A 25,000-nucleotide genomic window follows, 5' to 3' on the forward strand; every position below is an offset into this window, starting at 1 on the left:
AAGGAATTAATTGATAAATCATTTTAAAACATTTACAGATTCATTAATACTGTAATTAAAACATTTGTTAGTTTCAGCCCCAAATTACAGTATAAGGGATAATTTAATAATAACTGAAGTTAAATTATAATCAATTTAACAAGTATTTACATAAACCAGTTCATCTTTCTGTAATAGTTTACTTTTATCAGAGAACCTTTTTCATGATTATATTTATCTTATTAACAACCTGGACCACTGATTTCATAGATTTTTATGGATTTTATAAATCTAATTGATCGCCCCTCGTGCTGTCATTTGTTTTATAAACTGCTCTGATCATTCAAGTCTTATACATTTTAATTTTGTTTTATTTAATTGATGATTTTTATTAATGTATTTGTTTTATAATTTGTTTAAATTCTGCTGCTTTGTGAAACCTGCTGGTTTTAATTTGGTGCCTCATGAAGCATTTTGTAATGTGAGATTAGAAAAGTGCTCTATAAATAAATATCATTATTATTACATCAATTTAATTTCCTCAGTTGTTTTTTATTATATTTTAGGACCGTTTTTAAACAGCTGCAGTAGTTTTTATATGAGGAATAACCATGAATTTATTTTTCTTGACTTTAAAAAAAAGAAGCAGTTTGATCCTCCGACAGATGAACTGTGGATCTCTCTGCTCTGCTCCTCAGTGTGAAATATTCATGAAGTCTTTGAACACACACACACACACACACACACACACCACACACACACACACACACACACACACACACACACACACACACACACACACACACACACACACACACACACACACACACACACACACACACACACACACACACACACACACACACACACACACACACACACACACACACACAACACACACACACACACACACACACACACACACACACACACACACACACACACACACACACACACACACACACACACACACACACACACACACACACACACACACACACACACACACACACACACAGACACACACACACAAACACACACACACATACACACGTAGTGGGGGTTTTCTATTTCAGGACTGTGTGTGTGTGTGTGTGTCTGAGTGTGTGTGTGTGTGTGTGTGTGTGTGTGTGTGTGTGTGTGTGTGCGTTTCCTGGCTGATTGTTAGTGAGGCGTTTCCTCTGTTTCCTCTCAGTGTTTTCACAGTGATGATGTCAGCATCACCAGCCAATCAGATCAGCCGTTTACACAGTGAGTGATGATGTCACCTGAACACTTTAGAGCAGACAAGTGATCCCTGATTGGATGTGATCAGGGGTTATTGATCAGCTGGTCTGATTGGATGTGATCAGAGGTTATTGATCAGCTGGTCTGATTGGATGTGATCAGAGGTTATTGATCAGCTGGTCTGATTGGATGTGATCAGATGTTATTGATCAGCTGGTCTGATTGGATGTGATCAGATGTTATTGATCAGCTGGTCTGATTGGATGTGATCAGAGGTTATTGATCAGCTGGTCTGATTGGGATGTGATCAGAGGTTATTGATCAGCTGGTCTGATTGGATGTGATCAGATGTTATTGATCAGCTGGTCTGATTGGATGTGATCAGAGGTTATTGATCAGCTGGTCTGATTGGATGTGATCAGTGGTTATTGATCAGCTGATCAGCTCTTGCTCTGGTTTTGTCCTTCAGATCCAAACTTCGTGCGAACCTTTCTGACGACGTATCGATCGTTCTGTAAACCTAAGGAGCTGCTGGACCTGCTCATCGAGAGGTGAGCTCACCTGTTCAGCACCTGGTTATTGATCCTGTGCACGTTCACTGTGTTATTGATTATCGTTAACATTTCTGTTGTTTCACAGTCGCCAACATTTATCGCCGTGGTAACACAGTCTGAATGATGATGTCATAAACAGCCGATGACGATCTGGTTCTGTTCAGGTTTGAGATCCCGGAGCCTCGAGTCTTTGAGCCGGATCCGATGGAGGGAGCCGAGCAGCCGATCAGCCCCGAGCTCAAACGCTTCAGGAAAGAGTTTGTTCAGCCGGTGCAGCTCAGGTACGACGCCCCCTGCTGGAGGCTTATATTTACAGTCACCTGGTGTTTGTAAGCCTGTCTGACCTCTGACCTCTGACCCTGCAGAGTGCTGAACGTGTGTCGCCACTGGGTGGAGCATCACTTCTACGACTTTGAGAGAGAGTTTTTAAATGCTGGAGCGCTTGGAGGAGTTCATCTCTTCAGTCAGAGGTACACACCTGTGTTAATGTTGGCTAACCTACGAATAACTGAATATTTACTGAATGTCAACATTCAGAAGGACTAAATAAATAAAGTAACAAAAATAACTTTGAACAAGCTTTAACTGCACAAACTAATATTAATTTAAATGATAATCAGCCTTCGTTTTATTACAGAAACACATTAATTAAAAGAAATAAATCTTACAGGCTTACAGACCCCTAAAAATATAACAGGTGGAAGGAAGGAAGGAAGGAAGGAAGGGAAGGAAGGAAGGAAGAGAAGGAAGGAAGGAAGGAAGGAAAGAAAGAGATGACAAGAAGGAAAGTGGGCCGGTTCGCATGATTGACCCCCCTGTCTTATTACATTAAAGACGGGCTACAGGCTAACTCACTACCGAGTCAGAGTAGCCGGAGGGCAACAGTGTCAGGGTTCTACTTAGAGCTCCTCCTAGTGGCTGAACGTAGACTACACAGCTCAGTGACTCAATGCAGCAAAACATCATGGACGTCACAGTTAGACCCATCCTGAGATACAGACAGGTGAGGCAGCTTTTTGTCCATGTGAAGCCACCATAGCTCAACTCTGCTCCACATATTTCACACCTGACAACATTATCCTTTACTTTCTGGAAGCTTTTAAACCACGCTGGGACTTTTGTGTGTCTTCGTCTGCATCATGTTCCCTCCAGTCAGCTTGCTAGCAGGATAACTTACTACCATCATGTTCCCTCCAGTCAGCTAGCTAGCAGGATAACTTACTACCATCATGTTCCTTCCAGTCAGCTAGCTAGCAGGATAACTTACTACCATCATGTTCCTTCCAGTCAGCTAGCTAGCAGGATAACTTACTACCATCATGTTCCCTCCAGTCAGCTTGCTAGCAGGCTAACTTACTACCGAGTCAAAGTAGCCGAGGGCAGCAGTAAACATTCACTCTGTGTGTCAGGTTCTACTTCAACACAAGAAGCTTAGAGCTCCTCCTAGTGGCTGAAAGTAGCTGTTAATGAAGCTGAATGTAGACTACACAGCTCAGTGACTCAATGCAGCAAGACATCATGGAGGTCACAGTTAGACCACCAATGATTATCCAGGTTTAATGACTCATCCCTACAGAACAGCTGTGTTTCAGATATAAAGGTTCCAGCTCAGACTGTTTCTAACCTCTCTGATGACCCTGTGTGTGCCAGGTAAGACCATGAGGAAGTGGGTGGAGTCCATCACTAAGATCATCTTCAGGAAGAAGAACCCGCTGCCGGTGTACAACCCAGAGACAGCATCACCTTCCAGAACTCTCCTCCTCCCTTCGAGTGGCACCTCAGCAAACCAGGAAACCAAGATTCCTTCAACCTCCTCACGCTGCACCCCATCGAGATCGCCCGGCAGCTCACCCTCATCGAGTCCGAGTACTACAGGTAACGCATCCAGAGGTCAGAGGTCAGACGGCCGCCGAAGGCTCTGACCCCTGACCTCTGACCCCTGACCTCCACCCGCAGGGGCGGTGCAGCCGTCAGAGCTGGTCGGCAGCGTCTGGACCAAAGAGGACAAAGAGATCCACTCCCCGAACCTGCTGAAGATGATCCGGCACACCACCAACCCTGACGCTGTGGTTCGAGGAAGTAAGACATCACCTGTGACGTCACTGTGTGACATCACTGTGACATCACTGTGACCTCTTCCTCTTCCTGGGGGGGTGGTGGTCTGTGACCTGCTGACTCAGTGTGTCTCTCTGCAGGTGCATCGTGGAGATGGAGAACCTGGAGGAACGAGTAGCCGTCGTGTCTCGGATCATCGAGATCCTGCAGGTCTTTCAGGAACTCAACAACTTCAACGGAGTTCTGGAAGTCGTCAGCGCCATGAACTCCTCTCCGGTCTACAGACTGGACCATACCTTCGAGGTACCTAACCCTAACCCTCACCGTGACCTCACAGTGACCACATAATGACCTCACAGTGACCTCACAGTGACCTCGTAATGACGTTTGGGTTAATTCTTCGTTGTGTTTGCAGCAAATCACAAGTCGGCAGAAGAAGATTCTGGAGGAAGCTCACGAGCTGAGCGAAGATCACTACAAGAAGTATTTGGCCAAACTGCGCTCCATCAACCCCCCCTGCGTCCCTTTCTTTGGTACGACCCAAGAGATCAGCTGTGAGTGGAGCCATCAGCCGGCCTGAGGTCAGAGGTTAAATAACGTGTGTGTGTGTGTGTGTGTGTGACAGGAATCTACCTGACCAACATCCTGAAGACGGAGGAGGGGAACCCCCGACGTGCTGCACCGACACGGCAAAGAACTCATCAACTTCAGCAAGAGGAGGAAGGTTGCCGAGATCACCGGGAGAGATCCAACAGTACCAGAACCAGCCGTACTGTCTGAGGGTGGAGGGCGAGATGAGGGTCAGTCTGCCACCTGCTGTCAATCATCTGCTGTCAATCAGTCAATCAGTCAATCAATCAATGAGTCAATGAGTCAATCAATCAATCAGTCAATGAGTCAATGAGTCAATGAGTCAATCAATCAAATCAGTCAAATCAATCAAATCAGTCAAATCAATCTCTGTGTTTTCTGTCCTGTGTTCTATGTTCTATGTCCTGTGTTCTATGTCCTGTGTTCTATGTTCTGTGGAGCAGAAGTTCTTCGAGACCCTGAACCCGATGAAGGACATGTCGGAGAAAGACTTCGCAGATCATCTGTTCAACAAATCTCTGGTGATCGAGCCCCGAAACGCCCGCTCCTTACCTCGCTTTGTAAGTGTCACCATGGCAACGACAACGACCGAAAGTGGTATATTTACAGAGTTAGAGCTAAAATGAAAATCAGCTTCAGCTTGCTGATTTCAGCTCGGGTAGGAACGAAATGCATTGTGGGTAAATCGTGTAGTTTACTACAGTGTAAACGGTCTGCTTACTATCTGGTCGTTTAGTGTGTAGTGTGTAGTATAGTAGTATGTAGTATAGTAGTATGTAGTATAGTAGTATGTAGTATAGAAGGATGTAGTATAGAAGGATGTAGTATAGTAGTATGTAGTATAGTAGTATGTAGTATAGTAGTATGTAGTATAGAAGGATGTAGTATAGTAGTATGTAGTATAGAAGGATGTAGTATAGAAGGATGTAGGATGCGACCCCCACTTCTTAATGCGCCCCTCCCCCCCCCCCCCCCCCCCAGCAAAGGAGGGTGACCTTTCCTCTGAAGTCTCCGGGGATCCGTCCGAAGTCCATGCGCCACCCGACGCCGCTGCAGAGCGAGCCGAGAAAGATCAGCTACAGCCGGACCCTGGACAGCGAGTCTGACTGTGGGGCCGTGTCTGCTCCCAACTCCCCCGCACGCCGCTGACTCCGCCCCCCGCTTCCGCCACCTCCAGCTCCACCGACGTAGGCAGCGTGTTCGACTCGCCGCAGGGGCCCAGCAGCCCGTTCCACTCCAGTAAGCCCCGCCCACTCACACAGCACACCAATCACAGGCAGAGCTGACAACAAGCCCCCGCCCCACTCACACAGCACACCAATCACAGCAGGTGTGACAGGTGAACTCTCAGGTGTGTGTGTGTGTGTGTGTGTGTGTGTGTGTGTGTGTGTGTGTGTGTGTGTGTGTGTGTGTGTGAGTGTGACAGGTGAACTCTCAGGTGTGTGTGTGTGTGTGTGTGTGTGACAGGTGAACTCTCAGGTGTGTGTGTGTGTGTGTGGTTTGTGTGTGTGTGACAGGTGAACTCTCAGGTGTGTGTGTGTGTGTGTGTGTGTGACAGGTGAACTCTCAGGTGTGTGTGTGTGTGTGTGTTTGTGTGTGTGTGACAGGTGAACTCTCAGGTGTGTGTGTGTGTGTGTGTGACAGGTGAACTCTCAGGTGTGTGTGTGTGTGTGTGTGTGTGTGTGTGTGTGTGTGTGTGTGTGTGTGTGTGTGTGTGTGTGTGTGTGTGTGTGTGTGTGTGTGTGTGTGACAGGTGAAATCTCAGGTGTGTGTGTGTGTGTGTGTGTGACAGGTGAACTCTCAGGTGTGTGTGTGTGTGTGTGTTTGTGTGTGTGTGACAGGTGAACTCTCAGGTGTGTGTGTGTGTGTGTGTGTGTGTGTGTGTGACAGGTGAACTCTCAGGTGTGTGTGTGTTGTGTGTGTGTGTGTGTGTGTGACAGGTGAACTCTCAGGTGTGTGTGTGTGTGTCACTAACAGCTCGGACTAACCTGCACTAACCTTCATCTCTGTGATATCGATCAGTCTGATCAATAACTAGAACTAGAATAAAGTATTGATGACATCACTGGATCAGATCTTAAGGAGAAGAATTATTAATTATTGAACTCATTGATTTTAGATCAGTGATCAGCTGATCACTTTGAAATCTTTAAATCACGGAAACATCTGATCAACCGCAGACAGCAGTCTACTCCTCCTCCTCCTACTCCTACTCTTCCTCCTCCTCCTCTTCCTCCTCCTCCTACTCCCTCCCTCCTTCTCCTACTCCTCCTCCTCCTCTTCCTCCTCCTCCTACTACTCCTCCTTCTCCTCCTCCTCCTACTTTTCCTCCTCTTCCTCCTCCTCCTCCTACTCCTCCTCCTTCTCCTACTCCTCCTCCCTACTCTTCCTCTTCCTCCTCCTCCTCCTACTCCTCCTCCTTCTCCTACTCCTCCTCCTCTTCCTACTCCTCCTCCTTCTCCTTCTCCTTCTCCTCCTCCTTCTCCTCCTCCTCCTCCTACTCCTCCCTCCTCCTCTTCCCCTCCTCTTCCTCCTCTTACTCATCCTCCTACTCCTCCTCCTACTCCTACTCGTCCTCCTCCTACTCCTCCTCCTCCTCTTACTCCTACTCCTCCTCCACCTCCTCCTCCTCCTCTTCCTCCTACTCCTCCTCCCCCTACTCCTACTCATCCTACTCCATCTACTCCTACTCCTCCTCCTACTCCTCCTACTCCTCCTCTTACTCCTCCTCTTCCTCTTACTCCTCCTACTCCTACTCCTCCTCCTCCTCCTACTCTTACTCCTACTCCTCATCTTACTCCTACTCCTCCTCTTACTCCTCCTACTCCTCTTCCTCCTCCTCCCCCTCCTCCTCCTACTCCTCTTCCTCCTCCTACTCGTCATCCTCCTCCTACTCCTCCTGTTCCTCCTACTCCTCCTACTCCTACTCCTCCTCCTACTCCTACTCCTCCTCCTACTCCTACTCCTCTTCCTCCTACTCCTACGCTTACTCCTCCTCCTCCTCTCACAGTCTTATCCTCCTCCTCCTCCTACTCCTACTATTCTTACTCCTCCTCCTATTCCTCCTCCTCCTCCTACTACTCCTACTTCTCCTCATACTCCTCCTCCTCATCCTCCTCTCACAGTGTTCTCCTCCTCCTCCTCCTACTCCTCCTACTCCTACTATTCTTACTCCTCCTCCTATTCCTCCTCCTCCTACTTATCCTCCTACTACTCCTACTTCTCCTCCTACTCCTACTCCTCTCACAGTGTTCTCCTCCTCCTCCTATTCTTCCTCCTCCTACTCCTCCTACTCCTCCTACTCCTACTCCTACTATTCCTACTCCTCCTACTCCTCCTACTCCTCCTACTCCTGCTCCTACTATTGTTACTCCTCCTCTTACTATTCTTACTCCTCCCCCTACTCCTCCTCCTCCTACTCCTCCTACTCCTCCTCCTCCTCCTCTCACAGTGTTCTCCTCCTCTCCTCCTATTCTTCCTCCTCCTCCTCCTACTCCTCCTACTCCTACTATTCTTACTCCTCCTCCTATTCCTCCTCCTCCTACTTATCCTCCTACTACTCCTACTTTTCCTCCTACTCCTCCTCCTCTCACAGTGTTCTCCTCCTCCTCCTATTCTTCCTCCTCCTACTCCTCCTCCTCCTACTCCTCCTACTCCTATTCCTACTCCTCCTACTCCTGCTCCTACTATTCTTACTCCTCCTCTTACTATTCTTACTCCTCCCCCTACTCCTCCTCCTCCTACTCTCCTCCTCCTCCTCTCACAGTGTTCTCCTCCTCTCCTCCTACAGCATGCGACAGTATCTTTGCGGTGGTCTCTCTGCCTCACGGCCCACGTTAGTATGATCCTCCTTAATCTGTCCATCACTCACCTGTCCATCACTCACCTGTCCATCACTCACCTGTCCATCACTCACCTGTCCTTTACTCACCTGTCCATCACTCACCTGTCCTTTACTCACCTGTCCATCACTCACCTGTCCATCACTCACCTGTCCTTTACTCACCTGTCCATCACTCACCTGTCCATCACTCACCTGTCCATCACTCACCTGTCCATCACTCACCTGTCCATCACTCACCTGTCCTTTACTCACCTGTCCATCACTCACCTGTCCATCACTCACCTGTCCTTTACTCACCTGTCCTTTACTCACCTGTCCATCACTCACCTGTCCATCACTCACCTGTCCATCACTCACCTGTCCTTTACTCACCTGTCCTTTACTCACCTGTCCATCACTCACCTGTCCTTTACTCACCTGTCCTTTACTCACCTGTCCGTCACTCACCTGTCCATCACTCACCTGTCCATCACTCACCTGTCCTTTACTCACCTGTCCATCACTCACCTGTCCATCACTCACCTGTCCATCACTCACCTGTCCATCACTCACCTGTCCTTTACTCACCTGTCCATCACTCACCTGTCCTTTACTCACCTGTCCATCACTCACCTGTCCATCACTCACCTGTCCATCACTCACCTGTCCATCACTCACCTGTCCATCACTCACCTGTCCTTTACTCACCTGTCCATCACTCACCTGTCCATCACTCACCTGTCCATCACTCACCTGTCCTTTACTCACCTGTCCATCACTCACCTGTCCATCACTCACCTGTCCTTTACTCACCTGTCCTTTACTCACCTGTCCTTTACTCACCTGTCCATCACTCACCTGTCCATCACTCACCTGTCCTTTACTCACCTGTCCTTTACTCACCTGTCCATCACTCACCTGTCCATCACTCACCTGTCCATCACTCACCTGTCCATCACTCACCTGTCCTTTACTCACCTGTCCATCACTCACCTGTCCTTTACTCACCTGTCCATCACTCACCTGTCCATCACTCACCTGTCCATCACTCACCTGTCCATCACTCACCTGTCCATCACTCACCTGTCCATCACTCACCTGTCCATCACACTGGCTTGTTAGACAGGTAGCCCACCTTGACATCGTTGCCATGGTAACAGCCATCCCCAGCATCATGTGTTGAGTGTGACACCTGAGTGTGAGAACCAATCAGCTGCAGACAGGTGAACCGGTTCTATGTTCTAAGTTCCTTCCTGCTGTTCTCAGGGTCTTCCTCCGTCTCGTCCATGGTGAGTTTCAGTCGGGGTTCTGAGGAAGTTCCGGTTCCTCCTCCGGTTCCACCTCGCAGACGACGGAGTCGGCTCCAGCAGAGTCCTCACCGTCCAAGGTACCAGACATGTTCTCTAGAGAACCCTGAGGTTCTGTTAGGATAGGTTCTCTCTCTAACTGTCTCTCTCTCTAACTGTCTCTCTGTCTCTAACTGTCTCTCTCTCTAACTGTCTCTCTCTCTAACTGTCTCTCTCTCTAACTGTCTCTCTCTCTCTGTCTCTCTCTCTCTAACTGTCTTTCTGTCTCTCTCTCTAACTGTCTCTCTCTCTCTCTGTCTCTCTCTCTCTAACTGTCTCTCTGTCTCTAACTGTCTCTCTCTCTAACTGTCTCTCTCTCTAACTGTCTCTCTCTCTCTAACTGTCTCTCTCTCTCTCTGTCTCTCTCTCTCTAACTGTCTCTCTCTCTCTAACTGTCTCTCTCTCTAACTGTCTCTCTCTCTAACTGTCTCTCTCTCTAACTGTCTCTCTCTCTCTCTAACTGTCTCTCTCTCTAACTGTCTCTCTCTCTCTCTCTAACTGTCTCTCTCTCTCTCTAACTGTCTCTCTCTCTAACTGTCCTCTCTCTCTAACTGTCTCTCTCTCTAACTGTCTCTCTCTCTCTAACTGTCTCTCTCTCTCTGTCTCTCTCTCTCTCTAACTGTCTCTCTCTCTCTCTAACTGTCTCTCTCTCTAACTGTCTCTCTCTCTAACTGTCTCTCTCTCTCTCTCTCTAACTGTCTCTCTCTCTCTAACTGTCTCTCTCTCTCTCTCTAACTGTCTCTCTCTCTAACTGTCTCTCTCTCTAACTGTCTCTCTCTCTAACTGTCTCTCTCTCTCTAACTGTCTCTCTCTCTAACTGTCTCTCTCTCTAACTGTCTCTCTCTCTAACTGTCTCTCTCTCTCGTCCTCAGATGATGTCTAAGTTGGACAGCCCCCCCCGCCGTCCCCCCTCGTCAGCCCACCTGTAAGCTCCTCCCTCCTCGTTACTCTTCGTCGGTGTCTTCGTCGTCGTCCCCCCCCGACAGCACCCCCCCTCGCTGCCTCCTCGTGAGCCTCTCAGCTCTCCTCTGCACCTCCTGCCCCCCCCTCAGGGCCGCCCCCGCTGTGACCTGCTGCCTCAGGCCTTCTTCCCCTCCTCCTCCTCCTCCTCTATAAGCCCCGCCTCCACCGCTTCCTCCTCGTCCCCCCCCTCCTCTTCCTCCCCCGCCCCCTCCACCCCCACCCCTAGCCCCGCCTCCCGGAAGATGCCCCTCCCGTCCCCGACCCTCCCCCAGCTCCCATTGGACGGCCCCCCCCGTCCACCTCGGCACGGTGTCCCCAAACTCCCCCCCAAGACCTATAAGAGGGAGTCTCTGAGCCACGCCCCCCTGCTGGACACGCCCCCCGCACTGTGAGCAGCTGATTGGACAGCCGTAGCGGGAGGCGGGGCTAGACGAGCTAACACTACAGCGGATTGGATCAGAACAAACAGAACATCTGATGGACCAATCGGGACGCTCTGATCCAATCAGGACTGAACGTATCCAAACTTCACGTGCCCTTAAAAAAACAAACTGTGGCCTCCAGCAGAACGTCGGAGAACGTCTGCGTTTGGGTCTCAGACTCTGAGGTACCAGAGCAGAACCAAAGAGGTACTTCCTGAGACGGACTGATTCTGGCAGACCTGATGCTGGTTCTCTGATGGTTCCTGTTAGAACATGTAAAGAACATGTTGCCTTCTGTAAAACAAGGGAATAAACGTGTTTCTACCAGAACCCGACTCCTGTCCTCATTACCATGGAAACCAGACTCAGGTGAGTTCTGCTCAACACTGATTAATTTAAACTTGTTCACTGACTTCCTGTATATGAGAGAAACTTTATCTCAGAGCTGATGTAGAACATGAGAACCAGGAGAACCATCAGAACCATCAGAACCAGGAGAACCATCAGAACCATGAGAACCAAGAGCTTAAAGTTCTCAACATTAAAATCTAAAATCTGGTTTCATTTCCACAGTTTGTATTCTTCTGACTCACTGAATCAAAGCACATTAGGGAACATTTGGGAACATTAGGTAATATAAGTGAACATTAGGGAACATTAGTGAATATTTGGGAACATTTGGAGGCATTTGTGTAGCAACCTTTGATGTTTAAATGTATAAACTCTCGTTATGAGGGGAACCACCTGCTTGTTTAGGAGGAAATATCTATTTACTTACTGATTGGTTTACTAGTAAAGTTTAACATTTGGGAACCTTAGGAAACATTTGGGAACATGAGGAAACATGAGGGAACCTTAGGACACATTTGGGAACATGAGGAAACATTGGGAAACATGAGGGAACCTTAGGTCACATTTGGGAACATGAGGAAACATTTGGGAACCTTAGGAAACATTTGGGAACATGAGGAAACATTAGGGAACATTTGGGAACCTTGGGAAACATTTGGGAACATGAGGAAACATTTGGGAACATGAGGAAACATTAGGGAACATGAGGAAACATGAGGGAACCTTAGGACACATTTGGGAACATGAGGAAACATTGGGGAACATGAGGAAACATGAGGGAACCTTAGGTCACATTTGGGAACATGAGGAAAGATTTGGGAACATTTGGGAACCTTAGGAAACATTTGGGAACATGAGGAAACATTAGGGAACATTTGGGAACCTTGGGAAACATTTGGGAACATGAGGAAACATTTGGGAACATGAGGAAACATTAGGGAACATTTGGGAACATGAGGAAACATGAGGGAACCTTAGGACACATTTGGGAACATGAGGAAACATTGGGGAACATGAGGAAACATGAGGGAACCTTAGGAAACATTTGGGAACCTTAGGAAACATTTGGGAACCTTAGGAAACATTGGGGAACATGAGGAAACATGAAGAGTCGGACTTTGAATCACTTTGAACAGAAATGATCGACAGCTTTCAGACGGAAGCATGTTTTTATTTTCTGAATGTTTAACAGAGAAAAGTTATTAATCATCCTGAAGCCTCCACAGAGGGGTTCAGGTTCAGGTTCAGGTCCAGCCTCCACAGATGGGTTCAGGTTCAGGTTCAGGTCCAGCCTCCACAGAGGGGTTCAGGTTCAGGTTCAGGTCCAGCCTCCACAGATGGGTTCAGGTTCAGGTTCAGGTCCAGCCTCCACAGATGGGTTCAGGTTCAGGTTCAGGTCCAGCCTCCACAGATGGGTTCAGGTTCAGGTTCAGGTCCAGCCTCCACAGATGGGTTCAGGTTCAGGTCCAGCCTCCACAGATGGGTTCAGGTTCAGGTCCAGCCTCCACAGATGGGTTCAGGTTCAGGTCCAGCCTCCACAGATGGGTTCAGGTTCAGGTCCAGCCTCCACAGATGGGTTCAGGTTCAGGTTCAGGTCCAGCCTCCACAGATGGGTTCAGGTTCAGGTTCAGGTCCAGCCTCCACAGATGGGTTCAGGTTCAGGTTCAGGTCCAGCCTCCACAGATGGGTTCAGGTTCAGGTTCAGGTCCAGCCTCCACAGATGGGTTCAGGTTCAGGTCCAGCCTCCACAGAGGGGACAGTCTTCAGGTTCAGGTCCAGCCTCCACAGATGGGTTAGGGTTAGTCGGGCGGTGAGTGGAGCGGGTTAAACAGATACCAGTGATCACTGCGTCTGTCAGTCAGAAGTCAGCTGACCTCATCAGAGAGGACACAGAGCCGAGTGATAAACGGAGTCTAAAGGCTGAAGTGTGCAGCTGTAAATGTAAATGAGGAAACAGTTTGAGGAAGCTGTCGGACTGCTTTTACTGCAGGATCACATGATCAGATCAAAGTTCAGCAGAGAGGCTAACACCATGTTAGCAGATTTAGTGGAGCAGCTCCTGCTGATCACTGCTATCACAGATATTTTGTTCTCATCACTTTGTAAATAAAGAAATGTTCAATCAAACTGTAATGATCATGATAATAATCATTAATGATGTTCTTGTACATAGCTGACATTCTGGGTTAAACTAACTGACTGTGTGGATGAAGTCAATCTGAACATGAAATCATTGATCACACTTTACTGATTGGATGTGTGAACAATCTGAAGCTTCAATAATCAATAAAGATGATTTTTATCAACAGTGATCAAAGTGTTTGTGTACTTTTTACTGTAATACTGCATACTACATCACTATAATACTGCAGTACTTTTACTGTAATACTGCATACTACATCACTATAATACTGCAGTACTTTTACTGTAATACTGCATACTACATCACTCATAATACTGCAGTACTTTACTGTAATACTGCATACTACATCACTATAATACTGCAGTACTTTTACTGTAATACTGCATACTACATCACTATAATACTGCAGTACTTTTACTGTAATACTTTAATTACATCACTCATAATACTGCAGTACTTTTACTTGTAATGTAGTATTTGTACATTGCAGTAAAGTTAAATGTTGAGAAGCTTTAAACTGAGACTTTACTGTAAATGAGGAAACACAGTTTGAATCCACAGTGCTGATAATCGTTCCTGTTCTTTAAACACAACAAGCTCCACTCTGGGATCAGATTTCATTGTTCTCTGCCTTCAGTTTGTAGATGGGTGTAACCAACATGTGACGCAGCACAGACCTATCAGGCTGCATTCAGCAGGATCACATGATCAGATCAGTTCAAAGTTGTTTCACTTATGAGAAAGTGAAACTCAGACAGTCGTTGACTCTGAGAGCTGAAATGGAGCAGAAAGATCAGCTGGACCGAGAAACAATCAGCTGTGTGATTTGTCTGGATCTACTGAAGGATCCGGTGACTACTTCCTGTGGACACAGCTACTGTATGAGCTGTATTAAAGGATTCTGGGATGCAGAGGATCAGAGGAGGATCTACAGCTGCCCTCAGTGCAGAGAGGCCTTCACACCGAGGCCTGTCCTGAAGAAAAACACCATGTTAGCAGCTTTAGTGGAGCAGCTGAAGAAGACTGGACTCCAAGCTGCTCCTGCTGATCACTGCTATGCTGGACCTGAAGATGTGGCCTGTGATGTCTGCACTGGGAGGAAGTTGAAAGCCTCCAAGTCCTGTCTGCAGTGTCTGATCTCTTACTGTGAGAATCACCTCCAGCCTCACTTTGAATCAACCAAATTAAAGAAACACAAGCTGGTGGAGCCCTCAGAGAAGCTCCAGGAGAACATCTGCTCTCGTCATGATGAGGTGATGAAGATGTTCTGCCGTACTGATCAGCAGAGTATCTGTTATCTCTGCTCTGTGGAGGATCATAAATGCCACGACACAGTCTCAGCTGCAGCAGAAAGGACTGAGAGGCAGAGAGAGCTCGAGGTGAGTCGACTAAATATCCAGCAGAGAATCCAGGACAGGGAGAAAGATGTGAAGCTGCTTCAACAGGAGGTGGAGGCCGTCAGTCTCTCTGCTGATAAAGCAGTGGAGGACAGTGAGAAGATCTTCACTCAGCTGATCCGTCTCCTCCAGAAAAGAAGCTCTGATGTGAAGCAGCAGATCAGATCCCAGCAGGAAACTGAAGTGAGTGGAGTCAAAGAGCTTCAGGAGAAGCTGCAGCAGGAGATCACTGAGCTGAAGAGGAAAGACGCTGAACTGAAGCAGCTCTCACACACAGAGGATCACAACCAGTTTCTACACAACTACCCCTCAGTGTCACAACTCAGTGAACCTACAGACTCATCCAGCATCAATATCCGTCCTCTGAGATACTTTGAGGATGTGACAGCAGCTGTGTCAGAGCTCAGAGATAAACTACAGGACATCCTGAGGAACAAATGGACAAACATCTCACTGGCAGTGACTAATGTGGACGTTTTGCTACCACAACCAGAACCCAAGACCAGAGCTGAGTTCTTAAAATATTCATGTCAAATCACTCTGGATCCAAACACAGCAAACCCATATCTGTTATTATCTGAGGGGAACAGAAAAGTAAAATGGACTAGACAACAACAGTCTTATTCTAGTTACACAGACAGATTCACTGATAGGCGTCAGGTGCTGAGTAGAGAGAGTCTGACTGGTCGTTGTTACTGGGAGGTGGAGAGGAGAGGCGAAGTTCGTGTAGCTGTTGCATACAGGAACGTCAGCAGAGGAGGAGACCGGAATCAATGTGGATTTGGATATAATGACAAATCTTGGTCTTTAGTTTGTGGCACCAACAGTTATAAATTTTGGTTCAACAACATCTTTACTCCCGTCTCAGGTCCTGTTTCCTCCAGAGTCGGAGTGTACCTGGATCACAGAGCAGGTATTCTGTCCTTCTACAGCATCTCTGAAATCATGACTCTCCTCCACAGAGTCCAGACCACATTCACTCAGCCTCTCTATGCTGGACTTCATCTTTATTTTGAAGGAGTTACAGCTGAGTTGTGTAAACTGAAATAGACAGAAGTCATTTCAGACTTCATGTGTCAGATGTTGTAATTCTTCATGTTTTTGTCTCCATGTTTCTGAGCTGCTCAGAGATCAGCTGACATGCTAATATGGATATTCAACACTTTGTTTACTTTATGTGTGTGTCGTTTATATCATCAGTTTCTTTAAAGTCTGTGTAAAGTAAGAATCAATATGTGTTCTGAGTTTAACATACCACAAAAAAGTGTGTTGTTAACCACCCTGCCAAATGTGAATGATTAAAAAAATCGCCAAATATATGAAATTAGGCTTCAAAGTTGTGTAATAGTCTGCCTATTTCTCTGCTCCCAAACGCTGTGGGAGTGGCCGCCGAGTTCCCTACCAAGTGTCACCTGTCAATCAAAGTCACCTACCAGAAACATAGATGCTAGGTTTGAGAGCTTTCTGCTGCTAACTCAGCTGCTAGCTAGGCGGCTAACTCGGTGGCTAGCTAGGCGGCTAACTCGGCGGCTAGTTAGGCGGCTAACTCAGCGGCTAGCTCGGCGGCTAACTTGGCGGCTAGCTAGGCAGCTAACTCGGCGGCTAGCTCAGCTAACTGGCTAGTAGTAGTAGTGTGCGCTGAATGTATTTATACCTCTACAGCAGCAGGGCGGGTTTATGCTAAGCCTAGCTCTACAATTCAAATCTAAATGGTTGAAATGCTTTTTACACCTTTTTTAGAAATACATTTATGACCTATTTAATGTGTTTAGAAGAAAATGTCTGAATTCACTTCACACGGTCTTTAAACAGAAAACAGCAGAACTTCCTTCATCAGATATTTTGTTCTCATCACTTTGTAAATAAAGAAATGTTCAATCAAACTGTAATGATCATGATAATAATCATTAATGATGTTCTTGTACATAGCTGACATTCTGGGTTAAACTAACTGACTGTGTGGATGAAGTCAATCTGAACATGAAATCATTGATCACACTTTACTGATTGGATGTGTGAACAATCTGAAGCTTCAATAATCAATAAAGATGATTTTTATCAACAGTGATCAAAGTGTTTTCTTCTCATTCAAAGCTTGTTGAGAAAATGTGAAACTACAATGAGAGTTTATTAGAGTTTTCCTCCTGAAACACCACAAAGTTCAGAGTTCATGTTCAGAGTCTCTGAACTTTCTGCTTTCTGCACTAAACTCTTTTTATCACTTTTTTCTTTCAGCTGATAAAAGTTTTATTATTCAGGCCTGAACTGAAGATAGGAAGAATTCATTTGATCAAACATGAAACAGCAGATAAACTGATGTCATTTAATTTATTTTTAGTAGATTTTGATGAAGATGAAGGTCGAGGATGAAGCTGTTGGTTCAAACTAACAGAAACATTTTAGACTTTAACGGACGATAAAAGACTCGAACAGAAACTATTGATCAAACTCATTTATTACAGACGTGAGTTCAGGCGACACAGACGCTGATTTGTAGTTGGACTAAAAATCATCATGGAATAAATCTACCTTCACAACTAGGATAGTCAATGAAATCCAACGAGGAACCGCAATGATCCACCGACGAGGAACCTCAATGATCCACCGACGATGAACCTCAATGATCCACCGACGATGAACCTCAGTGATCCACCGACGAGGAACCGCAATGATCCACCGACGAGGAACCTCAGTGATCCACCGACGAGGAACCGCAATGATCCACCGACGAGGAACCTCAATGATCCACCGACGAGGAACCTCAATGATCCACCGACGAGGAACCTCAATGATCCACCGACGAGGAACCTCAATGATCCACCGACGAGGAACCTCAATGATCCACCGACGAGGAACCTCAATTATCCACCGACGGGGAACCTCAATGATCCACCGACGAGGAACCGCAATGATCCACCGACGAGGAAACTCAATGATCCACCGACGAGGAACCTCAATGATCCACCGACGAGGAACCTCAATGATCCACCAAGGAGGAACCTCAATGATCCACCGACGAGGAACCTCAATGATCCACCGACGAGGAACCTCAATGATCCACCGACGAGGAACCTCAATGATCCACCGACGATGAACCTCAATGATCCACCGACGAGGAACCTCAATGATCCACCAAGGAGGAACCTCAATGATCCACCGACGAGGAACCTCAATGATCCACCAAGGAGGAACCTCAATGATCCACCGACGAGGAACCTCAATGATCCACCGACGAGGAACCGCAATGATCCACCGACGAGGAACCTCAATGATCCACCGACGAGGAACCTCAATGATCCACCAACGAGGAACCGGACTGAACACTATTACATATTTACATATTTACATCTTAACATATTTACATATTTACATATTTACAAAAACATAGGAAAATAAATAAATAAAAAATAACTGAACAAATACATTAATTATTCATGAAACATCCGGTTGTTGAAGCTCTTCCTCCCTGAACCTCGTGTTTGGGTCACGCTGTCCTCCCCAGTACTAAACCCCCCCACAGTCACGCTGTCCTCCCCAGTACTAAACCCCCCCCCCCCACAGTCATGCTGTCCTCCCCGGTACTAAACCCCCCCACAGTCATGCTGTCCTCCCCAGTACTAAACCCCCCCCCAGTCACGCTGTCCTCCCCAGTACTAAAACCCCCCCACAGTCACGCTGTCCTCCCCAGTACTAAACCCCCCCACACTCACGCTGTCCTCCCCAGTACTAAACCCCCCCACACTCACGCTGTCCTCCCCAGTACTAAACCCCCCCCCCACAGTCACGCTGTCCTCCCCAGTACTAAACCCCCCAGTACTAAACCCCCCCACAGTCATGCTGTCCTCCCCGGTACTAAACCCCCCCACAGTCACGCTGTCCTCCCCAGTACTAAAACCCCCCCACAGTCACGCTGTCCTCCCCAGTACTAAACCCCCCCCCCCAGTCACGCTGTCCTCCCCAGTACTAACCCCCCCACAGTCATGCTGTCCTCCCCAGTACTAAACCCCCCCACAGTCATGCTGTCCTCCCCAGTACTAAACCCCCCCCCAGTCACGCTGTCCTCCCCAGTACTAAAACCCCCCCACAGTCACGCTGTCCTCCCCAGTACTAACCCCCCCCCCCCCCACAGTCATGCTGTCCTCCCCGGTACTAAACCCCCCCCCACAGTCACGCTGTCCTCCCCAGTACTAAACCCCCCCAGTACTAAACCCCCCCACAGTCACGCTGTCCTCCCCAGTACTAAACCCCCCCCCACAGTCACGCTGTCCTCCCCAGTACTAAACCCCCCCAGTACTAAACCCCCCCACAGTCACGCTGTCCCCCCCAGTACTAAACCCCCCCACAGTCACGCTGTCCTCCCATGTACTAACCCCCCCCACAGTCACGCTGTCCTCCCCAGTACTAAACCCCCCCACAGTCACGCTGTCCTCCCCAGTACTAAACCCCCCCCCCACAGTCACATTGTCCTCCCCAGTACTAAACCCCCCCCCCCCCACAGTCATGCTGTCCTCCCCAGTACTAAACCCCCCCCCCACAGTCACGCTGTCCTCCCCAGTACTAAACCCCCCCCCCCACAGTCATGCTGTCCTCCCCAGTACTAAACCCCCCCCACAGAACAAATAATACTAATGTTAACGTATCTGAACCCTTGCAGAGTCATTAATGTGAAGTATAAAGAGTTTTGGTCCTAATACTGACCCCTGACCCCTGACCCCCGACCCCTGACCCCTGACCCCCGACCCCTGACCCCTGACCCCTGACCCCATACCAATCAAGTTTATTGATTAATATGATTGATTGTTTTTAAGATCTATGAATACTCCGACTGATCTACAGGTTATATATCTATATCTATATATATAACCTGTTCAAGAGACTCTGAGGTGCGGACTTGGGATCATGCAGCGATCATGAGCCCCCCCCCCTCCCCTCCCCTCCCCCCCCCTCCCCTCCCCTCCCCTCCCCTTCTTCTCAGCTGCTCGTTGAGTGGCAGCAGCCAATCAGAGCTGACTAGTCCTGCAGCAGAAAAAACAGTGTAAAGGCCCAGGAGGAGAAGAAAGGTGTTTTGGAGCAGATAAGAGTTTTAACTGAAGGAACATGAAGGAACATTAGGGAACATCAGGGAACATCAGGGAACATTAGGGAACATCAGGGAACATTAGGGAACATTAGGGAACATCAGGGAACATCAGGGAACATTAGGGAACATTAGGGAACATCAGGGAACATTAGGGAACATCAGGGAACATCAGGGAACATTAGGGAACATCAGGGAACATCAGGGAACATTAGGGAACATCAGGGAACATCAGGGAACATTAGGGAACATCAGGGAACATTAGGGAACATGAAGGAACATCAGGGAACATCAGGGAACATTAGGGAACATCAGGGAACATCAGGGAACATTAGGGAACATGAAGGAACATCAGGGAACATCAGGGAACATTAGGGAACATGAAGGAACATTAGGGAACATTAGGGAACATGAAGGAACATTAGGGAACATTAGGGAACATGAAGGAACATCGGGGAACATTAGGGAACATCAGGGAACATCAGGGAACATTAGGGAACATCGGGGAACATCGGGGAACATCGGGGAACATGAAGGAACATCAGGGAACATTAGGGAACATCAGGGAACATTAGGGAACATGAAGGAACATCAGGGAACATCAGGGAACATTAGGGAACATCAGGGAACATCAGGGAACATTAGGGAACATGAAGGAACATCAGGGAACATCAGGGAACATCAGGGAACATTAGGGAACATGAAGGAACATTAGGGAACATTAGGGAACATGAAGGAACATTAGGGAACATTAGGGAACATGAAGGAACATCGGGGAACATTAGGGAACATCAGGGAACATCAGGGAACATCAGGGAACATCGGGGAACATCGGGGAACATCGGGGAACATGAAGGAACATTAGGGAACATCGGGGAACATTAGGGAACATGAAGGAACATTAGGGAACATCGGGGAACATGAAGGAACATTAGGGAACATCGGGGAACATGAAGGAACATTAAGGAACATTAGGGAACATCGGGGAACATCGGGGAACATCGGGGAACATTAGGGAACATCAGGGAACATGAAGGAACATCAGGGAACATGAAGGAACATTAGGGAACATGAAGGAACATCAGGGAACATGAAGGAACATCAGGGAACATGAAGGAACATCAGGGAACATGAAGGAACATTAGGGAACATGAAGGAACATCAGGGAACATGAAGGAACATTAGGGAACATCGGGGAACATGAAAGAACATTAGGGAACATCGGGGAACATGAAGGAACATTAGGGAACATCAGGGAACATTAGGGAACATCGGGGAACATGAAGGAACATTAGGGAACATGAAGGAACATCGGGGAACATGAAGGAACATTAGGGAACATGAAGGAACATTAGGGAACATGAAGGAACATCGGGGAACATGAAGGAACATTAGGGAACATTAGGGAACATCAGGGAACATTAGGGAACATTAGGGAACATTAGGGAACATCGGGGAACAGTTCTGCTGGGTCTCTGACGGTTCAGTTTATTTGCTCACAGAGTCAGAGACGTTTGTTCATTATTGATCATAAAGTCTGCAGATAATAAACTGTGATGTCACTGTGATGTCACTGTGATGTCACTGTGATGTCACTGTGATGTCACTGTGATGTCACTGTGATGTCACTGTGATGTCACTGTGATGTCACTGTGATGTCACTGTGATGTCACTGATTGAATGAAAACATTTGGTTTAAATTCAGATTAAAGAGAAACAGACTGAAGATTAAAGTCGTTACCATGGAAACCATCAATAAACCGATCAGATTTGATTAAATGTCCAAAAGTGTTCAGTTACAGGTCAGAAAAGATCAATTAAAGCTGATCAGATTGATCAGATTGATCTTATTGATCTTATTGATCAGATTGATCTTATTGATCTTATTGATCAGATTGATCTTATTGATCAGATTGATCTTATTGATCAGATTGATCAGATTGATCTTATTGATCTTATTGATCAGATTGATCTTATTGATCTTATTGATCAGGTAGTTTCTGATTAGTTGAGACACATTTATCAGATTTTTAATGTTTTATTCAAAGAAAACAAACAAATTCATATTAAAGGATCAATATATTGATTTGTTATCAGTTATGACATCACACTGAAGACATCACACTGATGACATCACACTGATGACATCAGCAGGACAGGGGCGGAGCTTCAACTGTCAGTGAATGTAACAGGTTCCAGATCAGCTGCTGCTGCGCTCTGATTGGTCCTCCAAGCAGGAGGGTTTATCAGTCCTGGTCCTGGTCCCGGTCTGGGTCCTGGTCCCGGTCCTGGTCCCGGTCCTGGTCCTCAGGTGGGTCCAGGTGATGCGGATCGGTCCGCAGCAGCCTCTGGACCCGGTCCAGGATGATCTGGTTGGCGCTGCAGCAGTCGTCCGGTCCGTACGGAGCGGAGAGGATCAGCGCTCCGGCTACAGTCAGCTGGTCTCCGTCCTCCTGCACCGGGACCCGGTTCTTCTCCAGCCAGACCCGGACCCGGTCCCGCCGCCGCCAGAGCTGCTCCGGGTCCAGGTCCAGGCTTCGGGTCTGAGGGGGGGTGAAGACCGCCTGCAGCCGCAGCGCCATCTCTTCATCGGCATCCTGTAGAACCTCCACCTGCTGCACCGCGTGACCCATCACCACCCGGACCGAGGAACCGCCCACATCTCCGAAGTCCACCAGAACCAGACTGCACAGGGGGGCGGGACCAGAACACATCAGACCTGATCACAGCTGCATTTCTACTGTGTATGTGTGTGTATAGTGTGTATGTGTGTGTATAGTGTGTATGTGTGTGTGTATAGTGTGTATGTGTGTGTGTGTGTGTGTGTGTATGTATGTGTGTGTGTGTGTGTATAGTGTGTGTGTGTGTGTGTGTGTGTGTGTATAGTGTGTATGTGTGTATAGTGTGTATGTGTGTGTTACCTGGCTGTTACCGGGTCAACCGTCAGCAGCCATCCTCGGAGCTCTTCATCTTTTCCCGCCTTCACTTTCACCTGTTTGGTGACGTAACGGATCCACTGCAGCGGACCTAAGAGAGGCCAGCCGCACTGCATCACGGTCCTTCCAATCAACAATCAATTAATCGATTAATTAATAAATCAATAAACTCAGAGCTGCGCGTCCTGCAGCTGCTGTACGCGCCTCTAAATGCTCCGGGGGGAAACTCCTCCATGAAATAAAGGTTCCTACCCCCCCCCCCGACCGACACAACTTTATTTAAATAATAGGTGTACAAACCGGAAGCGGTGAGTTCCTTTCAGATTAATGTTCAGTTTCTGCTGTTTCCTGTGTAACAGTGACACTCATATTACTATTACTGTGCATATTAATTATTGTTCTTTATTCTGCTGCTGTAATAAAGTAAATAATTATAATAATAATAATAATAATAATAATACATTTAATAATAATAAATTAAATAATAATAATAACGTATATTTTTTCTGTGAACTAATATCTGACCTTACTCTGAAAAGCCTCACAGGAAGTTATATTTGACGTGCTGGTTGTCGCTAATTAACTTCCGCTAGCAGCTAGCAGCTAACGGCGGTGAAGATGTCCCGGTCCGGTCGGTACGGAGGAGGTAACGGAGCCGCCCGGTGTCCTCGCGGCCCGGTGTCCTCACGGCCCGGTGCTGCGGACTGTCCGGTACCGGAGACTCAAGGTTCCGGTACCGGACAGTATGTTAGCATGGCTAGCTCAATTAGCATGACGTGACAGTTAGCAGCTGACCTGCAGCGCCGCCAGCAGGCTGCAGACGGAACTGCATCATATTAATATTAATATAACAATAATATATTAATATATTATTATATAATATATAGATAATAGATATTAATGTAAATAATATATATATATATATTGATATGAATATAATATATAGATAGTATATATTAATATATATAGATAATAGATATGAATAAAATATATAGATATTAATATAATATATAGATAATAGATATTAATGTTAATATTCTGCTTCAGTATAAATGAACCTGAGTGTTAATGAAAGGTATCTGCGCTGTGATTGGCTGGCAGAGAGTAAGGTGTACGTGGGGAACCTTGGTACTGGTGCAGGTAAAGGTGAGCTGGAGCGAGCCTTCGGGTACTACGGTCCTCTCAGAACCGTCTGGATCGCCAGGAACCCTCCAGGGTTCGCCTTCGTAGAGTTTGAAGATCCTCGAGATGCTGATGATGCTGTTAGAGGCTTAGACGGCAAGTACGTAACAAACACCTGTGTGTGGAAATACACACAATAACACACAGTAACACACACCTGTGTGTGGAAATACACACATTATATACACACACTAACACACACATATAGTGGTAGTAATAGTATAGTAGAACGTGTATCTAGAACCCTGTACATGTCGTTCCGTCAGTAGAACATGTATCTAGAACCCTGTACATGTCGTTCTGTCAGTAGAACATGTATCTAGAACCCTGTACATGTCGTTCTGTCAGTAGAACGTGTATCTAGAACCCTGTACATGTCATTCCATCAGTAGAACGTGTATCTAGAACCCTGTACATGTCATTCCGTCAGTAGAACGTGTATCTAGAACCCTGTACATGTCGTTCCATCAGTAGAACATGTATCTAGAACCCTGTACATGTCGTTCTGTCAGTAGAACATGTATCTAGAACCCTGTACATGTCGTTCTGTCAGTAGAACGTGTATCTAGAACCCTGTACATGTCATTCCATCAGTAGAACGTGTATCTAGAACCCTGTACATGTCATTCCGTCAGTAGAACGTGTATCTAGAACCCTGTACATGTCGTTCCATCAGTAGAACATGTATCTAGAACCCTGTACATGTCATTCCGTCAGTAGAACATGTATCTAGAACCCTGTACATGTCGTTCTGTCAGTAGAACGTGTATCTAGAACCCTGTACATGTCATTCCATCAGTAGAACGTGTATCTAGAACCCTGTACATGTCATTCCGTCAGTAGAACGTGTATCTAGAACCCTGTACATGTCGTTCCATCAGTAGAACATGTATCTAGAACCCTGTACATGTCGTTCTGTCAGTAGAACATGTATCTAGAACCCTGTACATGTCG

At 47.0% G+C, this 25,000-nt stretch overlaps 4 protein-coding genes across 6 annotated transcripts in view; 3 read left to right on the forward strand and 1 right to left on the reverse strand.

The window, feature by feature from the left end:
- Positions 1-1,677: 1,677 nt before the first annotated feature.
- sos1 (son of sevenless homolog 1 (Drosophila)) lies at positions 1,678-11,290 on the forward strand. Its single transcript, XM_062439681.1, is given in 20 exon segments — positions 1,678-1,757; positions 1,925-2,041; positions 2,126-2,189; positions 2,191-2,230; positions 3,411-3,467; positions 3,470-3,634; positions 3,717-3,817; positions 3,936-4,118; positions 4,231-4,348; positions 4,441-4,481; positions 4,483-4,554; positions 4,556-4,615; positions 4,850-4,966; positions 5,388-5,535; positions 5,538-5,645; positions 9,496-9,579; positions 9,582-9,627; positions 10,460-10,562; positions 10,565-10,895; positions 10,898-11,290. Coding segments are annotated over 19 exon segments (1,956 nt in total). The 5' UTR covers positions 1,678-1,757; positions 1,925-1,964; the 3' UTR covers positions 10,939-11,290.
- A 2,928-nt stretch (positions 11,291-14,218) lies between these two features.
- Positions 14,219-15,950, forward strand: LOC134000282 (tripartite motif-containing protein 16-like). The gene has a single exon (XM_062439650.1). The coding sequence runs from the start codon at positions 14,234-14,236 to the stop codon at positions 15,899-15,901; it is 1,668 nt and encodes a 555-aa protein (XP_062295634.1). The 5' UTR covers positions 14,219-14,233; the 3' UTR covers positions 15,902-15,950.
- Positions 15,951-21,960: 6,010 nt separating this feature from the next.
- Positions 21,961-23,073, reverse strand: gemin6 (gem (nuclear organelle) associated protein 6). The gene is made up of 2 exons (XM_062436905.1): positions 22,850-23,073; positions 21,961-22,613 (listed from the first exon to the last, which is right to left on the reverse strand). Exons 1-2 carry the CDS (start codon positions 22,978-22,980, stop codon positions 22,175-22,177), a joined length of 570 nt encoding a protein of 189 aa, XP_062292889.1. The 5' UTR covers positions 22,981-23,073; the 3' UTR covers positions 21,961-22,174.
- Positions 23,074-23,398: 325 nt separating this feature from the next.
- Positions 23,399-25,000, forward strand: part of srsf7b (serine and arginine rich splicing factor 7b) — an 8,006-nt gene continuing 6,404 nt past the window's right edge. For all 3 annotated transcript variants that reach the window (XR_009927409.1, XR_009927408.1, XM_062439662.1), the window contains exons 1-2: positions 23,399-23,510; positions 23,966-24,146. Coding sequence is in view for 1 of the 3 variants with exons in the window: in XM_062439662.1 (XP_062295646.1) it covers positions 23,483-23,510; positions 23,966-24,146 (209 nt within the window). In the remaining 2 variants the exon portion in view is untranslated. The remainder of the gene's footprint in view (positions 23,511-23,965; positions 24,147-25,000) is intronic.

Source organism: Scomber scombrus, chromosome 2 (genome assembly GCF_963691925.1).
Source record: "Scomber scombrus chromosome 2, fScoSco1.1, whole genome shotgun sequence".
Taxonomy (NCBI): Eukaryota; Metazoa; Chordata; class Actinopteri; order Scombriformes; family Scombridae; genus Scomber; species Scomber scombrus.

Bases quoted from the DNA above. Each gene is read 5' to 3' on its own strand.
- gemin6 (XM_062436905.1), bottom strand. From the start codon at position 22,980: ATGCAGTGCGGCTGGCCTCTCTTAGGTCCGCTGCAGTGGATCCGTTAC. The intron at 22,614-22,849 runs GTAACACACACA...CCCCCTGTGCAG, and splicing joins GTTGACCCGGTAACAGCCAG to TCTGGTTCTGGTGGACTTCG.
- LOC134000282 (XM_062439650.1), top strand. From the start codon at position 14,234: ATGGAGCAGAAAGATCAGCTGGACCGAGAAACAATCAGCTGTGTGATT.